The sequence below is a fragment of the Pelodiscus sinensis genome, chromosome 8 (genome assembly GCF_052426305.1).
Source record: "Pelodiscus sinensis isolate ZL-2025 chromosome 8, ASM5242630v1, whole genome shotgun sequence".
Classification (NCBI taxonomy): domain Eukaryota; kingdom Metazoa; phylum Chordata; order Testudines; family Trionychidae; genus Pelodiscus; species Pelodiscus sinensis.
The window spans coordinates 31369555-31397069 of NC_143059.1; the positions used below are offsets into that span (position 1 = coordinate 31369555).

Sequence of the window (27515 nt, forward strand, 5' to 3'; positions counted from 1 at the left end):
CCCCTGCATTCCCGTGTTGCTTGCCTATATTCATCCTTTGTTATTTGTCCTAGTTTCCATTTTTTATATGACTCCTTTTTTATTTTGAGATCATGCAAGATCTCCTTGTTAAGCCAAGCTGGTGTTTTGCCATATTTTCTATCTTTCCTACACAGCGGAATTGTTTGCTTTTGGGCCCTTAACAACATCCCTTTGAAATACTTCCAACTCTCCTCAGTTGTTTTTTCCTTCAGTCTTGCTTCCCATGGGACCTTACCTACAAGTTCTCTGAGCTTATCAAAATCTGCCTTCCTGAAATCCATTACCTCAATTGTGCTGGTCTCCCTTCTACCTTTCCTTAAGATCATGAACTCTATTATTTCATGATCACTGTCCCCCATACTGTCTTCCACTTTCAAGTTCTCAACTAGTTCCTCCCTATTTGTTAAAACCAAATCCAGAACAGCTTCTCCTCTGGTAGCTTTTTCAACCTTCTGAAACAGAAAGTTGTCTCCAATGCAGTCCAGAAACTTATTGGATAGCCTGTGCCCCGCTGTGTTAGTTTCCCAACATATGTCTGGATAGTTGAAGTCCCCCATCACCACCAAATCTTGGGTTTTGGATAGTTTTGTTAATTGTTTAAAAAAAGGCCTCATCCACCTCTTCCACCTGGCTAGGTGGCCTGTAGTAGATTCCTAGCATGACATCACCCTCATTTTTTACCCCTTTTAGCTTAACCCAGAGACTCTCTACACAGCTATCTCCTACATTCATCTCCACTTCAGTCCAAGTGTGTACATTTTTAATATATAAGGCAACCCCTCCTCCCTTTTTTCCCCTGTCTGTCCTTCCTGAGCAAGCTGTACCCTTCCATACCAACATTCCAATCATGCGTCCCATCCCACCAGGTTTCTGTAATACCAATGATATCATAGTTGTATTTATTGGTTAGCAATTCCAGTTCTTCCTGCTTATTACCCATACTTCTCACATTTGTATATAGGCATCTAAGATACTGATTTGATACTTATGGGGCTAGGGAGAGCACGCACCTCACTGCTCCCCTCCTGTCCCCGTGGTTGGGAGGAGGAGCACATGCACAGCTGGCTGTCCTGTCTCCCCATGGGGGTAGGGCTAGGGGATTGCCTTCCCTTGCTGTGCTTTCACCAGCCACCCATGGTACACAGTGTTGTTCAAGTTCTTAACTCAGGTTTTTTTTTTTTCCCCCATTTATGTCATTGTTCTGTGGTGGAGCTGGAGATGAGGGGCTCTGTGTGCAGCCTGCCTCAGTGAGTCTATGTCTACACTGGCAGCTTCTTGTGCAAGAAGTCTTGCGCAGGAAGTCGTCCACACTGCCATGTGTGAGCTGTGCTTTTGCGCAAGAGCATCCATGGCAGTGTGGATGTTCTCTTGCGCAAGAAAGCTCTGATGGCTATTTTAGCCATAGGGCTTTCTTGCGCAAGAAACCCCTGCTGAGCTCTTGCACCAGAAGCCCTCTCTTATCATGCCGTACTGTAAATCTTCTTGCGCAAGAGCAGGTGGGCAGTGTGGACGCTCTGCGGATTCTTGTGCAAGAACCTGCCAGTGTAGACATAGCCTGAGAGAGGACAACCCCAGCCCTCTCACTGCAGCTTGGGGCCAGGTGAGAAGCACCTGTCTATGGCCGCTGCAGCACAATGGTTACAGCCAAGGGGAGGTGTTGATCTCCCCCACCTGGGTGAGAAACTCTGAATTAGACAGCTGTCCCTTTCTCCATTCCTGCCAGTCCAATGAGGTTATAATTGTCCTGGTCCACATCTGTCCATTGGTGCCCCCTGTAGTCATTCAGGAGTATTACTGTCCCTCCCACCAGACCCCTCCCTTTCCATTTTAGGAGAAACAGTCAAATTCCAGGCACGTCTAGTTGTCCTAGTACAACCAAACCCTGACCTTGCTTCAAGTTAAGAGGGAGTTGCATAACAAATTTGGGGGCCCTAGTGTAACCCACACACCTAGGCTGTGTCTAGATTGCACCCCTTTTCTGTAAGAGGGATGCAAATTAGACACAGCACAATTGCAAATGAAGCAGGGATATAAATCTTCCCCACTTCATTTGCATAAACATGGCTGCCGCTTTTTTCCTGCTCGGGGCTTTGCCGGCAAAAAGCGCCAGTGTAGACGGCGATATTTCGGAAAATAAAGCCTTTTCCGAAAGATCCCTTATTCCTGATTTTAAAGGATGAGGGATCTTTCGGAAAAGGCTTTATTTTCCGAAAGATCGCCGTCTACACTGGCGCTTTGCGCCGGCAAAGCCCCGAGCTGGAAAAAAGCAGCAGCCATGTTTATGCAAATGAAGCAGGGAAGATTTATATCCCCGCTTCATTTGCAGTTGCGCTGTGTCTAATTTGCATCCCTCTTACAGAAAAGGGGTGCAATCTAGACAGAGCCCTAGTGTGGTTACTGAGCAATGCAAGTGGTACCTAGACCACAGCAGCAGTTAAGACCAAGAGACCTCTACAGCATGGGCAGGGAGCCAGCTGGCTTTTAATTCAGAAGGTAGAGGTTCCTAGACTCAGCTCCAGAGGGCCCAGGTTCAAATCTGTCTAGTGGGGGTTACACTAGCTCTTACCAGTTAGGCAGAGTTCCTTAACAAACGACTCTGTACAGAAGAACACAGATGCACAAGTACTCTCAAATATATAGCAGAGTAAAAAGTAGGATTTAGGTGATTATAAGTGAAATCAGACCAACCAAAGTGAATTACTAAGCAAAAATAAAACACACCAGCTAAGTCTAATGCACTAAGAGTAGTTATGAATCATATTTCTCACCCTAGTTCTTATTTCAGGTACAATTCTTCACAAGCCAGAGCTGATCTTTCTCTGACCTGGGCCTTGCAATGCTCTTCCACCCATCTTGTTACATAGCACACACACACCTTGTGTAACCTCTTAAGGTGGGAAGGCAGTTTCCAAAACCAGCTGAAGACCCTAGGGCTACGTCTATATTGGCAAGATTTTGCGCAAATACTCTTTAACGCAAGAGTTTTTGCGTTAAGAGTATTTGAGTAAGAGAGCGTCTACACTGGCATGTGCCTTTGCGCAAAAGATTTGCTTTTGCGCAAGAGCATCCTTGCCAGTGTAGACGCTCTCTTGTGCAAGAAAGCTCCGATGGCCATTTTAAACATCGGGCTTTCTTGTGCAAGAAATTGATGTTGTCTGTCTACACTGGCCTCTTGCGCAAGAACAGTTGCGCAAGAGGGCTTATCCCTGAGCAGGAGCGTCAGAGTATTTGCACAAAAAGCACTGATTTTATATATTAGAACATCAGCGTTCTTGGTACAAGTACTCGCAGCCAGTGTAGACAAGTGGCAAGATTTTGCGCAAAAGCAACTGCTTTTGTGCAAAATCTTGCCAATGTAGACGTAGCCTAATTGTTTTTAGCCTCTCCCTCAAATAGAATTTCCATAGGGCAGGAAATCTTTGTTCCATCTTCCCCAACATTCCATTGAAGAAATACAAAATTCAGGTTGGATTCCAGTACTAGGCAGCATGGTCACAGGTCTTTGTAAGACCAGCCACACTTTGGGTACATAGGAGAAACAAAACCACTTACAGACCTTTGTCTTGAGCACCAAGCCATTAAGGTCCAAAAGTGCCACTAATGGCTTTCACAAGACAATCTAGATTAACAAGCAAGTTTACACTTTATCTTTCTATCTTCACATAGAAGAATGATGTATGCATACAAATAGAATATACAAATTCAATGGATTAACCTCTAGTTAGAAAGCTTGTACATTCCACATTTTGCATAATGCAGATTTGAATTATGCATATTCAAAACACGTTTCCATAAAACATGGGGGTATAGCATCACAAATACATAATTTTAAATAGTGTTCTCCCATCAGAATTAAGTGAGCTCTTCGCAGTTGCCACTCAGTAATAGGCCATGTGGCGTCAGACTTCTGTCTAAGATAACGGATACACATCGTGGCACCATACGGAGATGTAGACTTGCTTTGCACAGAGAGCTGGCAAGGGCTATCCTGAGGTGTTTTGTTGCCCAGGATGAAACACATCATCTACCTTGGCATTCCTATTGGTACCTGGACAATAGCTCTGATTACCTGCCCCTAAGGCCAGCTCTGGAGCCATCCAAAAGGTAAATATTCAGGGCCTCAAATCACTCATTCCCCTTTTATCCACTTAGCACACAGTGGCTCGCTCATCGCTCCCCAGGGGGAGCTGTCAAGTCCCTGGGTTTCTTGAAATCACACCCCAGCCCCCCACACATACTGTAACAACTGCAGTTCTAACCCACAACCCTTCTCAGGGGCTGCAGGGCAGCCTAGCAACCAGAGTCCATAGCAGCAGACCTCACAGGCTAGAGCTTGAGGAGTAGGGTAGGGGGACCCAGGCCCTTCCTACTCCACCAGGTCCCAGCCCAGGCAGCTATTAGCAACAGCACAGTCCACTGCTCACTCAGCAGGGAATCCCACCACAACACACTGAGCTCCTCAGGATGCAACCTCCCACCCTGGACTACTTCCTACCAGTCCCCCCTAGACTCCTTCCAGGGGCCTTCCACTAGATCCACAGTAGCATTTCTGGTGCCTCACTAGCTTGTCTCCCAGCCTAGTCCTACTAGCAGGTCAGCTCTGGCAATACCTTCCTCCTCATCAGCCAGCCCAGACTGAGCCTCTCTCCAGGCCTTTATATCTGTGCTGCAGTCCAAGTATGCCCAGCAGTGCTGTGGGCACAGGACTTCTTCAGCCAGGTGAGCATGGTTAAGCCTTGCTTCCCCAGTGCAGGGCTGGTACACTCCATCACACCATGGCAGAGGAATGTTGGCATTAAAGACTTCTGATTGCAGCACTGTTGTCAGCAGGTATCAGAACAAAAGACACAGACGTGGGAAGGGGATGGAAAGGAGAGGTTGTGAGAGAACAGACTGGCTCAGATTCACATGGATATCACCTGCTTAAGTGGGCTGTTTGCTTTCCTGCATGGAGGTGTGGGGCTCGGAGCTCATCAGCACAGCTCCAAATATGGGCAAGGCAAGATCAGGCTGGCTGGAGGAGGAATTGAATCAGCACATCACCCTTGTGGAGCTCTAGTTGGAAATGCTGGGGGAGGAGGCTGGGGTGAAATAGCCTGTCTTTTTCCCCTCCCTGGGGTAATTGCTTGCTCCATTGCAAAGCATTGGGAATAAGCAGGGAGCTGAAGGGATCAGTTTTTTGAGAAAAGATTAAAAGAACTAAAGAGCTATAGTGATAGAAATGTAGCCGTGTTAGTCTGGGGTAGCTGAAGCAAAATGCAGGACAATGTAGCACTTTAAAGACTAACAAGATGGCTTCTTAGATGATGAGCTTTCGTGGGCCAGACCCATTTCCTCAGATCAAAAAAAAATTTTTTGATCTGAGGAAGTGGGTCTGGCCCACGAAAGCTCATCATCTAATAAACCATCTTGTTAGTCTTTAAAGTGCTACATTGTCCTGCATTTTGTAAAGAGCTATAGTTCTCCTCAGCTAATGAATGATTGATTGCAGACACCTAGTAAGTAAATACGGAGGAGAGGGAGTGTGGAAGAAAACAAGCCTTCACTCTGCGTTTTTAAGCAACAAGTAGTCACAGGCAGTTTTATTAGGAGCTACAGCAAGGGAAAAACTGATTCGGATGTGGGGGGAGGAATCCCCCGAGGCAGATCTTCGAATACAAGCAATTATGAAGCAGTTTATATACTGTCCATTACATATAATAACAATAAACAATTAGTCTCCTTCCCATTACAAACACCAATGGCTAACAGTTATTTTAGTTCCACCCAGATGCTCCTTATCTGAAGGTCCCTGCCAGAGTCAGCATTCTATCCTTATCTCCCTATGGAGGCGAGAAGCGAAGGCATCATCTTATTACAGCTCTCTCATTGTCAGGCCACAGACTTAGCTTGACTCTTGCTCTCTGGCTAACAAGACAAAGATGGCTGCACACAAATTCCCTTATTCCCTTTTTCCTGCCTCCACAGGAGGAATAATTTAGTCTGATATGTGAAATGATGGATGAAATGAAGGACAATTTTGAGGAGCTAATGGGACTCTTTTTTGACTGCTTCCCTTGAGTGATATGCCAGGCTCTGATATTGTAGCACGATTTCCCAATGGAGGCCAAGGAAATTTTAACTTGTACCATCTAAAGACAGTGCCAGTACTAAGGAATAGACTGTCAGGAACAATTCTGCACTTGCTGAAGTAAGAGGGACCAGAAGAACTAATGGATCTTTTTATCTCTAGCTTCTCTGATTCTGTGGGTGAGGAAGAGACAGAAGGAAGGATGTTAAGCGAAGACAAACCCAGGGCAACAAAGGGGTGGCAAAAAACAAGCCTAGAGAATCCAATTGCTGCTTCCATTGGGGGACAAAAACATGTTAGCAACATCTAGGCCCAAACTGTTCCTGTCAGCTATTTCACAGCTCAGGGCTAACTAGCATGCTTCTAGCATAGCTACCTCCTCAAATAGTTTGTTGTAATTAGCACCTCCATAACTGCTTGCAGGAATCCTGCTACAGATACCCCTGCCCCAGCTGCAAGAATTCTCAACAGCTCTTGGCACATGGTTTGAAATTGTGCTCTGTGGGAACCCAAATCCTTCTTATATCTCTGCTTGGATGTAATTGTGTTTGGAAACTGTTTCAAACGCAGTTGCAAGCCCCTGTGGTGTTGGGTTCTAAAAAAGTGCATGATGGCCAATTCTCCATCTGCCCAGTGGTCTCTTTATCTCTGGCTGCAAACACACAACATTCCGGGTGGTCTCCCTATGTGCAATAGCAAGTACTTCAGCTAGATTCCAACAACTCCAGCCTTTAATGGCAGGCTCCCTTCCCACCCAGGACCCTCATCATCTTGGTGGCCTTGCTGTCTCTTTATCATTTCACCAATCAGTGGTAATGCCAGTGATTTATCATATGACTGTTGCATAGTTTCATTATAGATTTCACTATAGGGCATTGATACAGATGTTAGGTACTTTTAACTTTGCATTTCTTACCCTATCAGGTTTGAATTTCTTGCCTTTGTAATGCTTGATTTGGGGATAAATAAAACATCCTTATCATGCTGAAGTGTACCATCCTCAAAGTACCAACCCATTTTCAATTCTCAGTTCCGTTTTAAAATTGTTTTTGCCTGGGAATTACACAGATATGGAATTACTTGCAAAGAGGTGAAGAGGAGTTATTAAATGGCATTTAATAAACAATTCTGTTGATGATGTGCAAGAAGGAATAGAATGTGGCTCTGACTCTTCAGGGCTAACTGGAGTAAGAGCCAATAAAACACAGAGGAAGCTCGTAACTCTAAAATAAACGTGGGGTCAGATCTGCAGAGAAAAGTGGCCCTATTTTTACATAATAATGTTTCAGATTAGATCCCCACTCCTCTGTGGACAGAGAACCTATGTGTCTGAAATGACTCATTGTCTGTTTTCTGTACAGTGCTTAAAATCCATCCCACCCACTTAGAGCTGAAGTATTTGGTTTTCTAAGCAATTGTAGCCATGTTCTGATCTGAGAAAATTACTATTTGGTTTAATTATGAAAAAGTATTATTTCTTTTTGTTTAACTGACAAAAACATTGAAAAGCTAGTGCTGCTAATTAAGTCCTGAATTTGTGTGACTAATCAGAATTTGTCAAGTAACTTCCCTTTTGAAATAGTCTAATTATTTTAATTTCCATATGAGATGTCTGTTGGTGATTGAGGGAGATAGTAGTGCATAATAGATGGTAATTTCATAATGTTAATCCTTTTCCAAGCCAAAACAAAATAATTTTAATTATTAATAATTGAATTTTATAGAGGCAGGATTAAAACAGGATTCTTCATCAATTTTCAGTAGAAAACACAGTAATACAGACATGACATCTTTAAAATGAAATCATAATATTAAGGATGAAAAGCTGAGTTCACTTCATGAGGTGAAGACTGAAAATTAATGTTCAGGGGGAACCTCCAAAGGAAACACAAGAATAAAGAAAGGTGGATATGGGGAAGGGGGCTGATAGAAGGGTCTCTCTTCTCTGGAAAATGATTGTCTAAATGCTAAACATCTCCAAGGAGTGCCTTTTAGCAGTTAATTTTTGCTACATATAACCCAGTAAAGCTGTGTGTGTTTTGGATTTGTAAAGCCAGAAAATGAAGTTTAGGATTGCCTGTACAATAAAATGTAATTTAGCTAAGAACAAAAGAGAACAACAAAAGCTTTTTGCTTAACATACATGTTTTTCTAGTGAGGAGATGCAGAATTGTACTCCATGTTCATGTAGCCAACTTTCATGACTTTTATTGCAAGCCTTACAAAATGTTGTTGTTTGTTAAAGCTCCAAGGTCCAGAGTCTGTGATTACATGAAAATCTTGGATTTTATTAAAAAACAACTTATGTTTCTAGCATTTATAATTGAAGAAAAGCTTCAAAATTCCCCCAAAGGGTCCAAAACCAAAAGACAAATAAAAAGAACTCCACATTTATTATTGTAATATTTTGTTGTTTATTTAAGATAACCTCATTATTTTGGGGGTACTGACATTTGAGTCCCTGGAGTTGTCAGTATTGCAATATATCCAGCTTTTCCTAAGACCATGCCCTTTTCTAGCTGACATATATTTCTTCCCAATGTTTACAGATCACAAACCAACATGGCTGTGATGTCAGCAGAACTCTGAGAATAAGATTTGCTAATTGGATTTCTCTCTCCGTAAACAGCACATAATGTTGTAGGACCATGCAGACAGAGTTGCAACTGGATTTTTTAAAAATGTCATGCCAAGCACTAGACTTTATAAATAACAGAATCTAGTGGTAGATTACACCAGATTACAATGGTAATAACTTGTGGTAAAACTGACAGTTAAACTACATCGCTCTCTAACAACTATATTAACTTAAATGTGAATATACACCATGTCAAACAAATTAATATTGAAGGTATGAACTCTGGATTATTGCTTTCTTTGGGGAAGTCTGTCTATGAAACTGTGAGGTTCAGGATTTCTCCAGTTTGATTGTTGTGGTTAGCATCCTTCTTTCCCTCAGGGCTTTACTAGATTTCTGTGTAAAACAACTCCTTCCAATACATCTGCCTATACAAACAGGGACACAAACATCTGTATGGAGGCTAATTAGAATCCATCTTCTCAACTGAAGGAAGTGAGTTGCTTAGCCTGAGAACAGTTATTTGGCAGCTTTCTGCCCAAAAGACAAGCAGCTCTGACCCTATGACCAGACATGCGTTGTTCATTATCAACAGTTCCAGCAGCACAGACCTTGCTGCCTGAAAATTTTTATGTATTTATTTATTTTTATTTTACCTCTCCCAAAATAAGGAAAGTGAGCTCAATGTAGCTTTAAGGTTGGTTGTTTCGTTTTAGTTCCAAACTTCACAATTTCAGAAATAGCCCATGTTCCTATAATCAAATCCATGCACTAACCAGTTTCCATTTCCACGTGTTTTCCAGTTCTTTGTCCATCAATCACCCTCATCCATCTTTAAAATACTGTTCATTGACTATCAGCTAATCTTTAAATAGGCCCAAGATGGAGGACTGTGAAAGGTCAGTAGCCACTGATTCCAGTGGCTGAATGTCACAGTGATTGTTCAGCTGCTTGTTTATAGGTGCAGGCAGTAAAGGTATGGGGGGGGGGGGTGCTCAGGTTTTACACTTGGATTCCCCATGCCCAGGGGCTGGCTCCACTGCTGACCCACTGCAAGCTCCTCCAGCCCTGACCCCACATCCTGCCACCCGCCGTCCCCAGCAAGGGCACCATTTCAGGAGGGTGAGGAGCTGCAACTGTGCATACCAGGAAGCTGATTGCTCTTCTTCCTGAACCCCTGACTCTCAGGGAGTGAGGGGAAAGTACACAGCTTACTGCATTCCTCTCAATCCCAGCTGGTGCAGGGTAAGGGCAGAGGAGTAAGTCACACAAGTTATGTACTTTCCTCTCACTCCCTTATATCCATCCTCCCAAAATGGAGTGCCCTCTGCAGCCCGCTGTCCCTGGGGTCCAGGCTGCTGGTCCCGGAGGTTCCAATACTACCTCCAGCTGTGTCTAGGGTTGCCAACTTTCCCTGATCAGATGTACAGGATTAAGGTGACCAGACGTCCTCCTTTGAGGAGGACACTCCTCCTTTTGAGGGGCTTGCCCTCCCCAATAATTATGTCCTTCTTTTGTCCTCCTTTGAAAAAATTGTCCTTCTTGTCCTACTTTGCCAAAAAAATATATCCCGCTGTTTTTTAAAGTATCATTATACTGCAATTGAACCCCTGTTAAAAGGCTTAATATACAGCAAAAGTACACTTAGAGGGTATTTATAAAATGTTATTGTTTATTTTGAGCCATTTTAATTTAATGTCAATCTGATTTTTTAGTTGACATTGACACAAATACTAATTTTGGCAGTGTAAATCGCAAAGGCGATAAAAATGTTCATAAGAAAATGATTCATTTACTTGGGAAAACTATTATTGGAATCGGTTGCAATGCCCATATTGTATCTAATGCCATCAATACAGCATCAAGCTTAATGTCCATCTATGTGGAAGTTGTGATACCTCAAATTTATTTACATTTTGAACGATTCACTGTAGGAGTTACATCAATAAAGACTTCTTGCGGAGAAGCCTCAGTTGAATATAAAAAACTGTTGGGATATTCGGAAACAAGATGGTTAGATTTAATGCCAGCCATTGAACGAATGCTGCAATTGTTCGAGCCTTTAAAATCATATTTTCTAAGTTTGGAAAAATGTCCACTGATCTTGAAAAACTTTTTTAAGAATGAATCTGTTGAAGTAACTCTGTATTTTGTTCACAATCAAGCAACTTTGTTCTAGTCAGTTATAAAAAGTATTGAAAAAGAGCATATAACTTCTACAGAAATGGGATTCCATATTAAACAATTAAAGGAGCAACTTCAATCATGTCTTGAGTCCAACTTCCTTCCATTGGTTGCAATTACTAATTTAAACAAATTACGAGAGAGCAATCTGGGAATGAAGAAAGAATTTACGAGGGAGGTGATGAACTTTTATAAAAATACTCTTGAATATCTAGAAAATTGGACTAAGCATGACAAACTAGTGTACGTGTTTGATTGGATTCTGCTGAATGAAAACATTAAATGGAATAAAATCCTTGAAACAGTTTTATTCGTTAAAGAAAAATTTAGCATCACAATAAATGACAATTTATTGTTCGACAAAGTACAAAGAATTAACAATATAATAAAAGACAATGAATAGACTGAACGTGAAACTGATAAAAAATGGATCGAGATTTTTAATTTCTTAAAAGAGTGACAAATATTGATGTTTTTAATGTTATATGATTGTTTTTGTTAAGTCTGTCTTATAAGATGACTAATATTGTGATCATTTATTTATATGATTATTTATATACATATACAAGTATGGTTTTTTTTGTCAATTCAGTGTCCTCCTTGCACATTTTCAAATTCTGATCACCTTAACAGGATTCCATTTGCAGCAATAGCATCTGGTCTGGGAGAACTGGCAACCAGGGGCGGCCCTAGACTAGCTGCCAGCAACTAGTGCCCTAGGCGAACCATGCAATCGGCGCCCCCACCTCCAAACCCCTCAATGATATTGCATCACCATTTGGTGCCCCATTTAACTTGGCACTCTAGGCGACCACCTAGTTCGCCTATATGGACGGGCCGCCCCTGCTGGCAACACTACATGTGACCCCAGCCTGGGGCAGTGAGGCGCAGCTCAGCACCCCTACCCTAAATATAGTTCCATTGCCACTGTGCTTGTTCTAAGTAGAACATAAGCAGGGGGTAGTGGGGCTGCAATAACTCCCAACACTAACTCTCTTTCAAAAGAGCCAACAGAGGCCTATTAGTTCTAGCTAGTGCTCTTGTTCACACTGAATCCTCTAGCTGCATTTTTGTACCAATTAATAATTAAATTGTAGTAATTATGAAGACATTGGTTGCAACTTTGTAGCTTAGGACAGGGTGCATATTGCACACAGATTTGTGGAGTTTGCATAAGGGGGTTTCATAAACAGGCAGTTCTATTTAAGCAAACACAAAAATTATAGCGTTGAAAGAGAGCCTGCTTTTCAATTCATCTGGGATCAACAGGAGTTAGAGAGTCACAGAGTAAGATGCATAGACATAAAAGATGAACTGTGAACAGTATGGGATAGTCTTCCACCTAAGAAACAGTTTTGTTTGAGTAAAACCATCATCTTTCAAAGACCCTTTAGCATTATCGAGCACATGCGATTGTATAATCACTTTTAGGACAATGTAAAAAACATTGGCAGGGTAGGTGGCCAGTTCAGGATTGTAAAGATTTTCTTTGAAATCCAAACGAAAATCTTTACAGCATCTCTCAGACAATCAGTCCGCCTAACAAAAGGAGTTTCTCTCCCTCCCCATCTGCCATTCTGCAACTGCATGGGGTGAGCATACAAATATACCAGAATTCGACTACATTCAATAGGTGAGTCATTGCCTATTAACACTTACATACAGAAGTAGTCTTGTGGCATTCAGGCTTAGAGACACTTATACCACATTTACCAATTATATGCAAATCAATTAACACTAGTAGATTTGAAACCAGAGGCAGTGTTTCATTCCTCTAACTCAGTGGTCCCCAACCTTTACGGGCTCCCGGGCGCCCGGGGGCGGGGCCACACACGCGCCGAGCGCCCGGGGGCAGGGCCACACTCGCGCCGGGTGCCCGGGGGCGGGGCCGCGCCTCCTGGGGCATGCCAGGGCCGGGGCTGCCCAAGCCCCTTGTGCCTGGGGCCGGCACCGGCGCCGCGCCGCGCACCAGGCGCCGGTGAGTGTTGCGCGCCTGGGGCCGGCGCCTCCAGTGCGCCGGGGGCGGGGCCAGCCCGGGTTGTCGGCGGGCGCCTACAAATGCCCCGGCGGGCGCCATGGTGCCCGCGGGCACCACGTTGGGGACCACTGCTCTAACTCTTACTATACTGCATAGTTTTATTTCTTCAACTATATTAAAAAAACTTAAAATAAGAAAACCAGAAGAAGATAATTTCATAAATTTGGTCCTTGAAAAACCTATGACTTAATGACCAAACTATGAATCTTTGTCTCAAATGTCATTTCCATCTTAATATATGGATATGAAAGCTGGGAAGTCACCAAAGATACAGATATTTAAATGTTTTCTAATTAAATGTCTGAGGAAAACATGGCGTATTAACAGAAAAAGTGCCAAGATGTGCTAGAGTTCAATGATTTCTTATCTCCAAAGTTATAGAAAAGATGTAAATATATTAGTGCTGTCAATTAATTACACTTAACTCATGCAATTAACTCAAAATTAATCATGATTAAAATTAATTATGATTAATCATATTGTTAATAGGATACCAATTGAAATGTTATAAATGTGTTGGATAGTTTTCTCTATGTTCAAATATATTGACTTCTGTTATAACAAAGAATACAAAGTGCATAGTGCTCATTTTACATTATTTTTATCACACATATTTGCATTGTAAAAATGAAAAAAGAAATAGTATTTTAGTTTACCTCTAACAAGTACTGTAGTGCAATATTTTTATTGTGAAAGTGTTACTTACAAATATAGAATATTTTTACTACATAGCTGCACTCAAAACAAATTAATGTAAAACTTTAGAGCTTAAAGTCCACTCAGTCTTACTTCTTGTTCAGCCAATCTCTCAAACAAGTTTGGTTACAATTTATAGGAGATAATGCTGCCCACTCCTTATTTACAGTGTCAGTTGAAAGTGAGAACAGGCACTCTCATGGCACTTTTGTAGCCAGCATTGCAAAGTATTTATGTGCCAGATATACTAAACATTTGTATGCTCTTTCATGTTTCAGCTACCATTCCAGAGGACTACTTCCATGCTGCTGATGAAAAAGTGTTACAGTAAAACTCCAGTGGTCCAGCATCCAATGGTCTGGCACTCCTGATGGAACCCGGAAGTGTTCCAGGCAGCCGGACAATTGGAGCTGCTCTGCCCCCAGCTTCCCCGATTCAGCCGCTGCTGAAACTAACCAGCAGCTGACTCAGGGAAGCCAGGGGCAGGGCAGCTGGGGTGCTTCCCGGAGTCAGCTGCTGGTCAGTTTCAGCAGTGGCTGACTTGGGGAAGTCTGGGGCAGAGCAGCTGGGGTGCTGCCGGGTTGGTCCCGCAGTGCCGAGGGGCGCATCCCCTCCTCGTGGAATGAGGTTTAACAGCTGATTTGAGTTAGGAGTTTACTTCAAACGCCCATTTCACTGCTGCGTGTAGACACGGGCAGTTATTCCAGGTTAGTCAGTTTTCAAAATAGCGACCGCCCAGGAACATGCTAATGAAGCATCGGATATTTAAATCCCGGGCTTCATTTGCAATTTTGGTTGCCCTCATTAGCCTCCCTAGTTCGAACTAGGGGGCTAGTGTAGACGTACCCCAAGGGAGTTTAAGTGTGGGAGGGAGTGTCAGGTGCGGGCTCTGGGAGGGAGTTTGGGTGCAGGAATGGGTGTGGGCTCTACTAGAGAGTTTGTGTATGGGATGGGTGCAGGCTCTGGAAAGGAATTTGGGTGCAGGAAGGGGTGTGGGCTCTAGGGGAGAGTTTGGGTGCAGGCTGAAGGCTGAGGCAGGGTGTTGGGGTGCAGTGCTTACCTCAGACAGCTCCCAAAAGTGACTGTCACATCCCTCTGGCAGTGGCTTCTAGGACTGGGAGACAGGGGATCTCTGCATGCCGCTTCTTGTAGGCACCACGCCATAGCTTCCCTTCCCAACCAATGGGAGCTAGGAGTTAGCACTTGGGGCAGGAGCAGCACATAGAGGTCCCTGGCCCCTCCAGCCACAGGGCTGTAGGGATAGTGCTGGCCCATTGCATGAGCGGCGTAGAGCCCAGGCAAGTAAGGAAACCTGGCTTAGCCCTGCTTCACTGCAAGACAGTTAGTGCACAGAATCTCCCAGTTTGGCTGAAGTGACCTCTGAGAGAGAGGGCATGATTACTGAAGACTCTTGGCAAAACCAAAAGAGTTGGCAATCATGGCATATACTGAAGATTTCAGAGCAAATGTTGTATAAAAATAATTGAATTAATGCAGTATAAGCCCTCATTGGAGTAGGTTGGATTGATGGATATGATAACATTCTACAGGAAGAAATGATCAGTCTCATGCTCTGAGATGAATTTTGTATTGTTTCTTCCATATCTTCACAGTTTATAGGCAAGTTAATAGTTAAAAGTGGACGTGCGTGTAGTCGACAAGATTAACCAATAAGCTGAGGCTTATCGGTTAATCGTGTAGTCGTCAACACATTGACATTCCTAATTTAGACTGCAAGTTCTTCAGACTATGACATAGGACAAGAAGGGACCTCCTTGGTCCAATCCCTTACTACCATACTCAACTCCATCATATAATCTGGTTCGTAAATTTATCAAGCTCCATCTTAAAACTAGACAGCTTGTTACTCCCCCTTACTCCAATTTAGGAGGCTGTTCCAGACCCTCACTCCTCTACAGATTAGAAATCTTATTTTTAGCTTACTTTGTGGCCTTCTTGTGCCAACATTGTCCTTTAACTGAACTAGCTCTTTTCCTCCCTAATTTCTTTATAGTGAGTAATGATTTCCTCTCTCAGCCTTTGTTTTGCTGGGTTAAGCAAACTAAGTTATTTTAAAAAACAAGGAGGAGACCTGTGGTACCTGAGAGACTAACAGATTTATCATCCACTTAAGTAGGTTTTACTCACAGAAGTTTATGCCTTACTAAATCTGTTAGTCTCTAGTGTGCCATAGGATTCCTCATTGTTTTTGTAGTTACAGACTAACATGGCAACTTTTCTTAGACAAATTCTTTTAGTCTTCTGTCCTAAGATTGGCCTTTATCTTTCTTGAACATGGGTGACCAAAACTATATACAATATTTCAAATGAGGTCTTACTAATACCTTATACTGTGCTATTAATTTTCCCTATTTCTACTAGAAATACCTTGCCTGGTATGTGCAGGGATCACATTTGCTTTTTTTCACAGCCACATCCCAACACTCATGCCATTCAGCTTTCCATTTCTAATGGAAATAGTTAGTCCAGAAATGCATGACCTTGCATTTTGTCCTAGTAAATTTCACTCCATTTTTACTACTCCCATCCTCAAAGTCATCTAATTCTTCATGTATAATAGTCTAATCCTCCTCTGTGTTGACAGTGCCTACCAAGTGGGTGTCATCAACAGATTAGCACTCCTACTTTTTGTGCTAAAGTCATTAACGAAAATATGTAATAAGGTCAGTGCTAAGGTTAATCTAGTAGGCACTCTACTAGTAAACTCTCTCAGTCCCCATAGTTCTCCTTTCAGCTCAACCATTGTCATCTTCCCTTTAGCCAGTTCCTTACACACCTTGCTATTCTGGACTAACCCCTAATGTTTTTGCATGTGTTTGCACAGTACATGGCACAATGGGTTCAATCCAGATCAAAATCTCTGGGTGGTATTTCAGTATAAATATTTAACACTGTTCACTTGAACAATCTTTTAAAAGGACAGTTCTCTCTCCTCCATTCCCCTTTTATCCCCACTTTCTCCCCGTTATCCTACATTTCATGGTACATTGTCTTTGGGGACTGAGTTTGCACTTTTGTCCAGATTTGCAAACAAAGTAAGTTTTGGCCTTGTTTCTTACCATTCCAGCCCACTCACTTTCTGGCTGTGTCTAGACTGCATCCCTTTTCCGTAAAAGGGATGCAAATTAGACATATCACAATTGCAAATGAAGTGGGGATTTAAATCTCCCCTGCTTCATTAGCATAAAAATGGCTGCCGCTTTTTTCCGACTCGGAGCTTTGCCAGAAAAAAGCGCCAGTGTAGACACGGATCTTTCAGAAAATAAAGCTTTTTCCGAAAGATCCCTTATCCCCCATTTTAAGAGGGGGAGATTTAAATTGCCGCTTCATTTGCAATTGCGATATGTCTAATTTGCATCCCTTTTACAGAAAAGGGATGCAGTCTAGACACAGCCTCTCTGTATATCTTTTCTCATTAGCTATGTGCCATTTCAGCACTTTATTTCCAGCCAGCATTGCTGTGTGAGGACAGTTGTCATACTCAAAAAAGGTGTAGCTACTTTACTTGGGCCTTATCTACACTTTACAATTGCAGCGCGTTGCAGTAAGTGTAAACTAATACAATATTAACCACTCAGTGAGGATAAGCACTTGTCATATATAACATCCAGCAGAAATTATATCAGACACAGCACAACTTTGTCTGCGCATTTAACATTATGTTAGTTAAGATGTTCAGATAAATATGCTCAGATTTTCTACTCTAGTTAAGACAACGAAGATTCCTGTCTCTCAACTACACTACATGTCTGGGGTCAAAGTTGCTTCAGCTCTTGACCAGAGATACAGCTACTGCACTTCACCAACTGTGTGCAAAGGTTCTGATGTGAACTTCAGCCAATAGAATTGGCTTTTCTCCCAAGCCTCTTGCTATTATGTGTCATAGTGTTTCAACAGATTAGATGAGAGACTCATGGGGATTTTGTTATTTTACTGTTTTCAATCAATGTTTTTGTCTTCCTGTGGGAAAACAAATTCAATCAGATGTCCATCTGCAGGGGACTTTTGTGAAACTAAATCATCATTTCTAAATGACATGAGCAATTCCAGCAGAACAAAGTAAGGCATATAGGGAAAGACATGTTAAGACAAAAGTAAATGTCAATATAATACAGCAGCTAGGGATTCTAAACCCTCCAAGCCTGCATGACTGCAAGGTGCATCTACACATACCGTACACCAAGTTGTTTAACAGTATATTTAATGTATAAAAGAGAGAATGGCCTGGTCATTGAGTTGTTTCTTGTCCGGTATTTGTCATTTAAACCTAATGCAGAAATTCCATATACATACACACTCACACAAAGTACAAAAGCCAGTATTTTTCTACCCTCCCATCCCCTTTACACATCATTGTGTATATATATTAAATATACAAAATGCAGCGATAGCCTCTCTGCATTTGATGCTTACTCTTGAGAATTATCGCATTGAAGCCAGTAAGATTCAATACTCTTGTGAATAGGACAAGCACCTCACCATTGAGTGGTCCACTATATTAATCTGAAGGGCTATTTTTCTATGGTGCTGCAGGCCCTGGTCGACTACCATGGACACTTCACAGACATTTTTGTCGGGTGATCGGGGAGGGCACACGATGCCCGAGTCTTTAGAAACTCCAGCCTGTACTGCAAGCTGGAGGCGGGCATATTCTTTCTCCCCCTGGATTTTGTGGTTGGGGATATGCAGATGCCATTGTGCATTGTGGAGGACATGGCTACCCCCTCATGCTGTGGCTGATGAAGCCATACACTGGCCTCCTGAACCCCAGCAGGGACCTATTTAATACCCCCCTGACTCATGCCCGAATCCAGGTGGAGTGTGCCTTCAGCTGCCTCACGGCATGTTTCTGGTGCCTGCTGACCTGCTTCAACGTGGAGGAGCACAACATCCCTGAGGTGGTCGTGGCATGTTGTGTCCTCCACAACATTGTGGAGAGAAAGGGGGAGGCCTACCTCCTGGGGTGGGGGGCAGATGCCAACCATGAGGGGCGAGCGTTTGAGCAGCTGAGGACAGCTGCCATCCGCCAGGCCTATCGGGCCGGGGTGTGCAACCGGGAGGCCTTGAGGGAGAGGTTCTCTCAAGGACCCCAGTAACTCTCCCCAGGGCCTCCTCCCTAAGAGCCTCTGGCTTGCTGCACTATCCCTTTCCCACCACAGTCCCTCCCTTTGTCCCTTCCATGCTCTCAATAAAGACACCTGTTTGGTTTTGAAAACAAGTCTGTATTTATCTAACATTAAGAAAAGGTAGGGAGGAGGGCTCATAATCTGGAGAGGGAGGGGGGCTCAGGGCTGGGAGGTGCATGGGGGGCGGCTAGATGTGCCACCTCGGGTGCAGGAAACTTGTCAGGTTGGGTGGGTCTGGGGATCACAGGAGGGTGGGCTGGAGCTTGGTCAGGGAGAGCAGGGGGGGTCAGGGAGAGGGGGCATGGGTATCACCTGGGGAGGGAGCAGAGGCATAGCGGGGGGGCAGGAGTTGCGGTAGCCAGGAGCAGCCACAGCAGGCGGGTGTACCATCATGAGTGACTTGATGGCACACATGCTATCACACCGCTGCATGTGCTGGTCCCATGCGCGGTTCCGCCACTCTGAATCCTCACGGACCTTCTGTGCCAGAGTCTGCTGCATGTCGCGCATGACGCTGACATGCTGGCGCATGAGGTCTTCCTGGATCTGGCGTGCTTCTGGGTCCCCTGGGCTCTGGCAGCTGGCTCTGGTGGCATGGCTCACCCCTCAGTCCGGCTGTGGGGAACACAAAGAGCGAGAGGCGGTCAGCCATCCATGTAGACACTGAGGCCAGGCCCTCCTCTGTGAACAGCAACCAAGAGTCCTCGAGGCAGAGGAGGGAGATGTCCTGGGAGCAAAGCCATGTGTGGCCTGCACAGCAGGCCCTGCCTCACAGGGGCCCTGACGTGCCCAGGGAACCGTGCTGCTCGCTTCCTCCCTCCCCCTCCTTCCCCTCCGACCCATGGACAAGCAGGCAAGGGAAGTGTCCAGCCACAATGGGATCCCCTCATGAGTGGCAGAGGAGCTGGGAGCAGCTTGGTGGGGTCTGCACACACACCTGCAGTTCACAGCGCTGTCTGTGGGAGTGGGTACTGCCTCAAATGGGCAGGCATGTCTGTGTGTTGTGTGCAGGACTCCTCGGTCTGTGTGGGGTCGAGCTTGTGCCCTTGTGCCCAGCCTGCTTCAAGTCGTGGCACACCCCCTCCCAGTGGCAGGACATGAGTGGCCTCCCCTGAACCTGGCAGCAGGATCCCACCTGTGCTCAGGGACTGCCTGCTGCGTCTGCGTGCCGCACACTAACACTGCACGTGGTTGCACGTGCATGGACCGCAACACGATGTCTAGCCCGAGCAGCGCGAGTGACACTCGCCCCCCGCCCCTTGTGTGCCCAACTTCCCCATCCTGTGTGTGTGACAAAGTGAGACCACTCATCTGAAGATCACTCCCAGGCATCCGAGGAGGCCTGGGAGATGTCCTTGCTTATGGGCACCAGCTTCAGCGACAGGGTCACAGGCTCCATCTCCTCCTCTTCCTCTGCCTCCAGCTGACCCTGGTCCTCCTGCTCCTCCTCCACCGAGACCTCCAGCCCGGCGATGACGGAGGCCTCGAGGCCTGAGTCCATGAGGACGGGTGAGGAAGATGTTTCCCCACCCCCCCCCAGATTCTGGTGGAGCTCCAGGTAATAGAGGCCGGTGGGGGTCCTGCCCCTGAGTGCGAGCTGTGCTCTCTGGCCCAGATGTATCCCTGGCAGAGCTCTTTGACCTTACTCCAGACCTGTTCCAAGGTCCAGGGCAGGTGTCCGCGCTCCACCAGGGATTCGGCCACGCGCTCATGTATGTCGGCATTCCGCCAGTTGGAGCAGAGATCTTGCAATGTGTCCTCCCCTCCCCACAGCTTGAGGAGGGATAGGGTCTCTGCTTTGGACCAGGAGGCTACCTGCCTCTTGGTCCCCCTGGGTGCATCGTGGGACCCCTGGGGCTGCTCCCTGTTAGGGCCAGGGAGGTCGTGGGGGGCTTGAAGCTCTGTCATGGCTGGCAAGGTCTGTGGCAGGGAGAGTCGCACGGTGAAGTGCTGCTCTCAGACTGGCTTCCTGCCACAAGGCTTGCCCAGGGGGTGCCTGCAGCTTTAAGAGGGGCCAATAGACAGGAACTATAGGCTATGTCTACATGTGGCTTCTTGCATGAGAAATATGCAAATGAGGCTAAGCGTAGACTATCGCTGAACCTCATTTGCATACCTAATGAGCTGCCATTTTTGCAGAAGAGGCTCTTGCACCAGAAGGAGCTGTCTACACTGCCCCTTTTTGGGCAAGAAAAACCCTCTTGAGCAATGCTGTTATTCCTGAAAATAATCGGCGTAGCGGCATTGCGCAAGAGGGTTTTTCTTGCACAAGAAGGGGCAGTGTAAACAGCTCCTTCTGGTGCAAGAACCTCTTCTGCAAAAATGGCGGCTCATTAGGTATGCAAATGAGGTTCAGCGATAGTCTACGTTTAGCCTCATTTGCATATTTCTTGCGCAAGAAGCCGCGTGTGTAGATATAGCCATAAAGTCCTGATTTTTTTGGATGGAGTGGCTACCAGGGCACCTGTGTTATTTCCTAGAGGCCTCTTCTTCTGAAAGAAAACCCTCCTCTCCATCCACATGCCTTTTTCCAATAAAGCTTTTTCGGAAAAAGGCTTCTTCCTCACAGAAAGAGGCATCCCAACGTTGGAAAGCCCCCTCGGTTCTTTTGAATTACTTTCAGAAGAACGCAATTGCAGTGTGGACATTACACAAGTTTTGTCGGAAAAACAGCCATTTTTTCCACAAAACTCTATAGTGTGGATATACCCTTAGCTATAGTGGAATAAACTATTCAGTTATAGCTATGCTGGTCAGTTTCCCTGTGTACACAAGCCCTCAGACAAGAAAATGCAGGATGCTTGCTTTTGGAAAAGGGTTGTGTGACAAGTATGACAATTTCCTACAATATCTTTGTGATGGGGTGGACCAGGCCCAGATGATCCCTGCTGGATTCTTGTGGCCTTGCCATAGCCTGTGCAGAAAGCCACAGAGAAATCCTCCAGGAAGCTAGAGTGACTGCAGGAGGAAACAGCCAATCAGAGGTCAGGAAGGCCTATAAGAATAAGCTGCAGGACCAGAATCACCTTAGTGTCTGTGGAGCCTGGAAGTGATGCATATTGTGGCTGGCTAAAAGAGCAGCTGTGCCATGAAGAGCTCCTTGTGGGGCTCTATTATGGACTATGGTGAGACTATACTGGACTGAGATTAAAGCCCTAGGTGAGGGTGAGAAAGCTCTCTTCAGGAGGGGAAGTCCTGGAGGCACCACTCTCTCTGGGTAAGTCTACCCTTGCTCCCTAGTTGGAGCTAGGGAAGCAAATGTAGCCGACCGAAATTGCTAGTGAAGCAGGGATTTAAATAACCTGCACTTCATTAGCATAATCTCACCCATGTGTTATTCCGCTTGCCAGCTGATATGAACCAGGAAGTGCGCTCTGGGACGCGTTAGTTTGAATCAAACCCCTTGGTTCAAACTAACATTGCTTCTCGGAGGTTTGATTTGAACTAACGTGTCCTGGAGCTCACTTCCTGGTTCGAATCAGCTGGCAGGCGGAATAACGCGCAGGCGAGATTATGCTAATGAAGTGCAGGATATTTAAATCCCCACTTCATTAGCAATTTCAGTCAGCTACATTTGCATCCCTAGCTCAAACTAGGGAGCAAGTGTAGACGTACCTTCTGAGTGGGAAACAGATTAAGAGGCACATTTCAGAGGGCACCAGGATGGGCCCCTGTTAAGTATGTACCCTGCAAGGGGTTGTTTGTGTACTTCACACAGGGGTGTGAGTTGGCCAGAGGGCTGAGAGGCTGTCAAACAAAGGGAGTGCAGGCACACACACTCGGCCAGATGGGGGTGCTCATGAGAGGTGAGTGCCACCCCGTTACAATCCTGGATAAAGCTTATTGAATTAAGTGCAACCTTATTGAATTACATTTCAATATTTTAGGAGTTCATTGTACTAAAAATACAAATGTATATGTATTATTATGGGATCATATGTAAGGTCTCTGAGGAGGAGATGGAGCTAATGTAAACCCTGGGAAATGTGAAATTCAAAGGACTCCTTGAAACAATACTCAGTGGGATTCCAAACAAATACTTGTGAGTTGGGGAAGGCAACTTATCTGCAGATCCAACTTTTTGAAGCTGGGAGAAACCCATTGTCTGCTGACACTTGTTACATGAGGATCAGAGCAAAGGCCCAAGCTGGAGAAAACAGTGAGTCACAGATTCATGAGTGCACTTGTTCTGAGCTATTATGAATTTTTGGCCATAGAGATGTCTGACAGTGTGCTCAGCTGCCAAAGCTCAGGGGGTGATCTCTCGGAAACTTTTTAGCATGATTGTAGGTTATTTTATTGTTTTTAAAATGTTTTCTCTGAAATGCTTTTACCCAATGTACTTGTTTAAAACTATCTATCTATCTCAGTGGAGAATTGTGCTGTTTATGGCCTCCGAAGAGATGGCACAGCAGGCCTGCCTAGGTAGTCTTTTTTGCTGTGGAGTTCACGCTGCCCTCTTTTCCCCAACTCTTGCACACATGCAGAGTCAGGCAGAATCTGCCCATGCGTAGAGTTTGCAATACATTCTTGCTTGGGATACTAAAGAGGTAGAAAGTGTCACAGCAGCTGTGAATACACATCTCTTGATTGTTTCATATGCTGCTGCTTCCAGTTATGGAATGATTATGCTGTAAGAGTGGTTCCAAACCCTCCCATGCTCATCCTCTGTGTATTATTTCACAATTGGTGGAATAGTCTGTTTCATTCCCTCCATCCTGCTGCCTCCAGTTTAACTGGGCTCTCTAGAAAATTACCCACTCATTGCTTATTCTAAACTGCAGGGCTGTCCCTAGTGAAATGTGGAGTGTGGGCAACCCCCCCTGCAGCACCCAGGGAAATCCCCCCCACACCCACACACACATACTGCAGGCTCCACCCCCAACCTCCTTTTGTTCCACTGCACCTCCACCCCCACTACACTCCTTCCTGTCTCTGTTCTATCTCCTTGCCCCTCCCTCAAGCAATATGACCCAGGGATTATTGGAGCACCTGGTGCAGGGTGGCAGCAGGGGTCCCCCCACCACACATCCTCACTGCAGTGTCAGGAGCTGGAGTGACCCGGCAGCCTGCTCCGCTCCACACCACCCTGCTGCCCTCTCCCAGCCCTCTACACTTGGCTTCACCGTGGCAGCAGGAAGCGGAGGCATGCTGATGAGAGATTAATCTTATTTACTGGCTCCAATCACCTGATATAGGCCCAGTAGCTCCTGGTAATGCTACCATCATTTGTGGCATAGGAATTTAAATAGAGACTCCAAAATGAAGCATTACATAAGCAATAAGCATGTACTACTAAAAAAACCAATTTCAAAACATTTTCAAGTCAAAAAAATTGCTGCAAAATTCCTGACCAGCTCTACGTGGGAATCAATTTGTCAGCAATACACAGGATTTTACTTGTGTCTTTTCTCCCTGCTACTGCTGCTATTGCCATAACTAGAAAATGAAATTCACTCTTTAGTAATGATAAAGAAATTTCAAACAGAGGGATTAATTAGGGAACATTAAACAGCAATGAAACTTACATGTGGCTTCTTTTAGACCAGGGGTGGGCAAATACTGGCCTGCGAGCCAGATCCAGTCCACCAGGTTTAGCTCCTGGCTGGCTACCACCACTATATTTGACTGCATGGCTGCAGATACCGGTGATCGCAGCTCCTATTGGCCACAGACCACCATTCCTAGCTAATGGGAGCTGCCAGAAGTGGTATCCAGTCTGTGCTGCTTCCCGCTGCTCCCATTGGCTGGGAACAGCTGTCTGCAGCCAATAGGAGCTGCAATTGCTGGTACCTTCAGCTGTGCAGATAAATATAGCAGCAGTGGCCTGCCAGGGGCTAACCCTAGCGAGCCACCACCACGTTATTGCCCACCCCTGTTTTAGACCATGTCTCTTGTTAGAGAAACCTCTGGGAGGGTTTACACAAGCACGTACTGGTCTTCAGCTTCCACTTCCATCTAGCTGGAGCTTTTAAAAAACTCATTCTTTTTCCACAGCTGTTTGTTTGAGAACATATACATAGAGATGTGTGTATGTTCTATTAATATTGACGGAATACATGAGCTAAAGGTGTTAACATTATTGTCCAACATTAAACAATGTTAAAAGACTAGAGTTTGGTATATAGAGACTTCAATACCATGGCAAATACACCATTTAAAATCCTTTATTAAAGATTGTAAACGTGTTGGGCCGTGCGCCCTTTTTTCACCTGGTACCACTTCCCTTTCCCCGTGTTTCCTTTACCTTTTTGAGCACCCTTCAGCATTCGAGTCTGTTTTGTCCAAGGCTCGCCGGGCCCTCACTTGCCTGGGATTTTGCTGACCCCTAAGCAGGGACCGGTCTCGCACCGTCCGCGGGGGGACAGGGGTCCGGGCCCACCCCCTCTCACAGACCCCAGCCCAGGGCCCTAAGGACACAGATGCTTCTACTGTCCGGTCTGGCTGGCGGGGCATCAGCTGTAACTCGCCAGCCCACAGGCTCCCTTTGCCTGCCCTGGGCTACTTCCTCTCTCCGCGGTCAGATATCCCCTTGCCTCCGGGCTCACCTCTTTGCCTTGGGTTCCATCCGCTGCTGGGCCTTGGCGAGAGGCCACTTCCTCGGACCTCTCCTCTCTGCGGCATCTCCAGGGGTTTAAATCCCTGAACCGACTCCCGGACCATGGGATCCCACCCCTTCCGGCGTGGCCCTGCTTCCGGTCCGTTGGCGGGGCCGTGGTCCGACGTTACTCCCCCCACGCCGGCGCCCGGCCTGCAGGCGGTGCATGGGCGTCCTGTCGGGGCAGCAGCCTGGGAACAGCTGCCGCACAGCCGGTAGGCCGGCCCCTGCGCCACTCGGCCCGCGTCACGTGGTGCGCCCGATGCCGCTACCCCACCCCCTGCCCCGAGAGTCGCCAGATAAGCGGCCGCTGGCGGGATTGGAGTGCGGGGCGCCTCTGCCCTGTCACAAAGATAAAAAAGGAAAAACAGTTAAATCACTTGAAAAGTAAAGTATTAAGCCTTCCATTTTAACAACAGCTCTAATTCCCTTTACCTGGGAATTACATTTTAGAAGGCAGAAAGTCTTGTTTAACTGTCTTTTAGCTGTTATCAAAGGTGGTAATAACCATCCTTTTGGGGAAAAGAAAAGTTAGTTGAGGTGGGATGGAACTGTTGTTATTGTTGCTGTTGCTTTTAAAGTCCAATTCCACTTCATCCCAGATGGTGTTTTAGATTCCACTGGTAGTGGTGGGAATGTCATCTGGGTCTCTCATGCTGGGCTGGGCTGATCAGGACATCTTTCTGAATCAGGATGACAAAGGCCCAGCATCCCAGGAGATGGTGGGAGTGGCAGTCTTGACCCCAAAGCTTACTTCAGTAGCTAATTTCTCTTCCCCAAGTTTCATTCTTTAAGGATCAGTCAAGAGAATGGTGATCTGAATAACCTATCTCTTCATTATGTTGTCCACCAATTAGACCTAGTACCTGACACATCAGTTTTGGTTCACTGATTTCTGATTCCCTAGTTTTCTCATTGACCAAGCATGATCTTCACACAGTCCTTGAGCTATGTAGGCAGACCTTTGGATTAAGTCTTTTTTATCTTCCTTTTCATAGCTTTTGCCATCATTTGTTATAGCTTAATGTGATACAGGCACGCTGATAGACTCACCTGAGCAAGGTGGGGGGCAGGAAGCCTGGCTCTGTGCTCCCAGAAGTGGCAGGGCCTCAAGGGAAGGGAAGGAACTGGGGCAGCCAGCCCTCAGTGATGCTCAGATCGTACCGCCAGCGCTGTCTGGGGCTCTGCAATGTGATTTAAAGAACCTGGGGCTCTAGCTGCTTTGGCCAGAAGCCCTGGCCCCTTTGAATCACTAGGGAGAGGCAGTTGCTTCCTTTGCCCACATGTTATAGCTTTAAAACAGGGATCTCAAACTTCTGGCCGATGGGCCATCCCTTGCCAGAGCAATTGCGTAATCCAGTCTTGAACTCCCAGCGGGCGGGTGGGCCTGAGCACTACCATCCTCTAAGCTCTGCCCTTTCCTGCCATTGCCACACTTTCTTCCCTCGCCCCCATAGCACCCCATTCCTGAGGATGTGGCTTTGGGGATTATTGCAGGGGAGGGCTAGCACTGTGTGGTGGCAACAGTGCCCTCCCCCACATTATCTGCTGCATTCCACTTCCCCCACAGCTCCTGCCGTTGCATGGCGGTAAGCCCTCCAGTGATCCCCCGAAGCCACATTCTCTGGGATGGGGTGCTATGGGAGGCAGAGGGAAGGTGATGACAGGAAGGGGTGGGGCTTGAGTACCAGTAATGGACAACCCCCTCCCGCCTCCCACGAGTCCTAGGCCAGATTGTGTAATTGCTCCAGCCAGGGATGCCCTGTAGGCTTAGAGTGTGAGAGCCCAGCTTTAAATCTCTTTTTGTTGGGATTAAAGGTGTCTGCAAGAGTATTTGTGTAGGTGCGTCCATCAGTTTAGTGTGATGTACATTTTTAGAGTATGGTTTAGAGAGCTTGTCCCTGAACTCTTGTGAACAGAGCATTTTAGTGGCTGGTGAGTGCCTAAGAACATTCTGTGGAATACAAGGCTTTTGGGAATATCTACAAATTTCCAGTAAATTTAAAACAAATATATTGGCTCCTCAGAGCTAATTATTTTTCTTTTCCAGAAAATAATAGCCCCAACCCCCGTCAATTATTCAGTCTGGAACAGGAAAGATTATCCATTTATAATTAATAGAAATAATTCAGCTGTCATAGCTGTGCACATGTGTGTGACTTTTATGCCTGCTTCTCTCAGCT

The 27515-nt window shown here is 45.6% G+C and overlaps 1 protein-coding gene across 4 annotated transcripts in view; it reads left to right on the top strand.

Annotated features, from left to right (window-relative positions):
- Positions 1-27515, top strand: part of LRRC20 (leucine rich repeat containing 20) — a 254866-nt gene that overhangs the window by 201036 nt on the left and 26315 nt on the right. The window contains exon 5 of one of the 4 annotated variants that reach the window (XM_089780132.1): positions 8641-9802. The exons of the other annotated variants lie outside the window; for them this stretch is intronic. Coding sequence (XP_089636258.1) covers positions 8641-8663 — 23 coding nt within the window. The 3' untranslated portion in view covers positions 8664-9802. Of the gene's footprint in view, positions 1-8640; positions 9803-27515 lie in introns of those variants that run through there. 4 annotated transcript variants of the gene reach the window in all.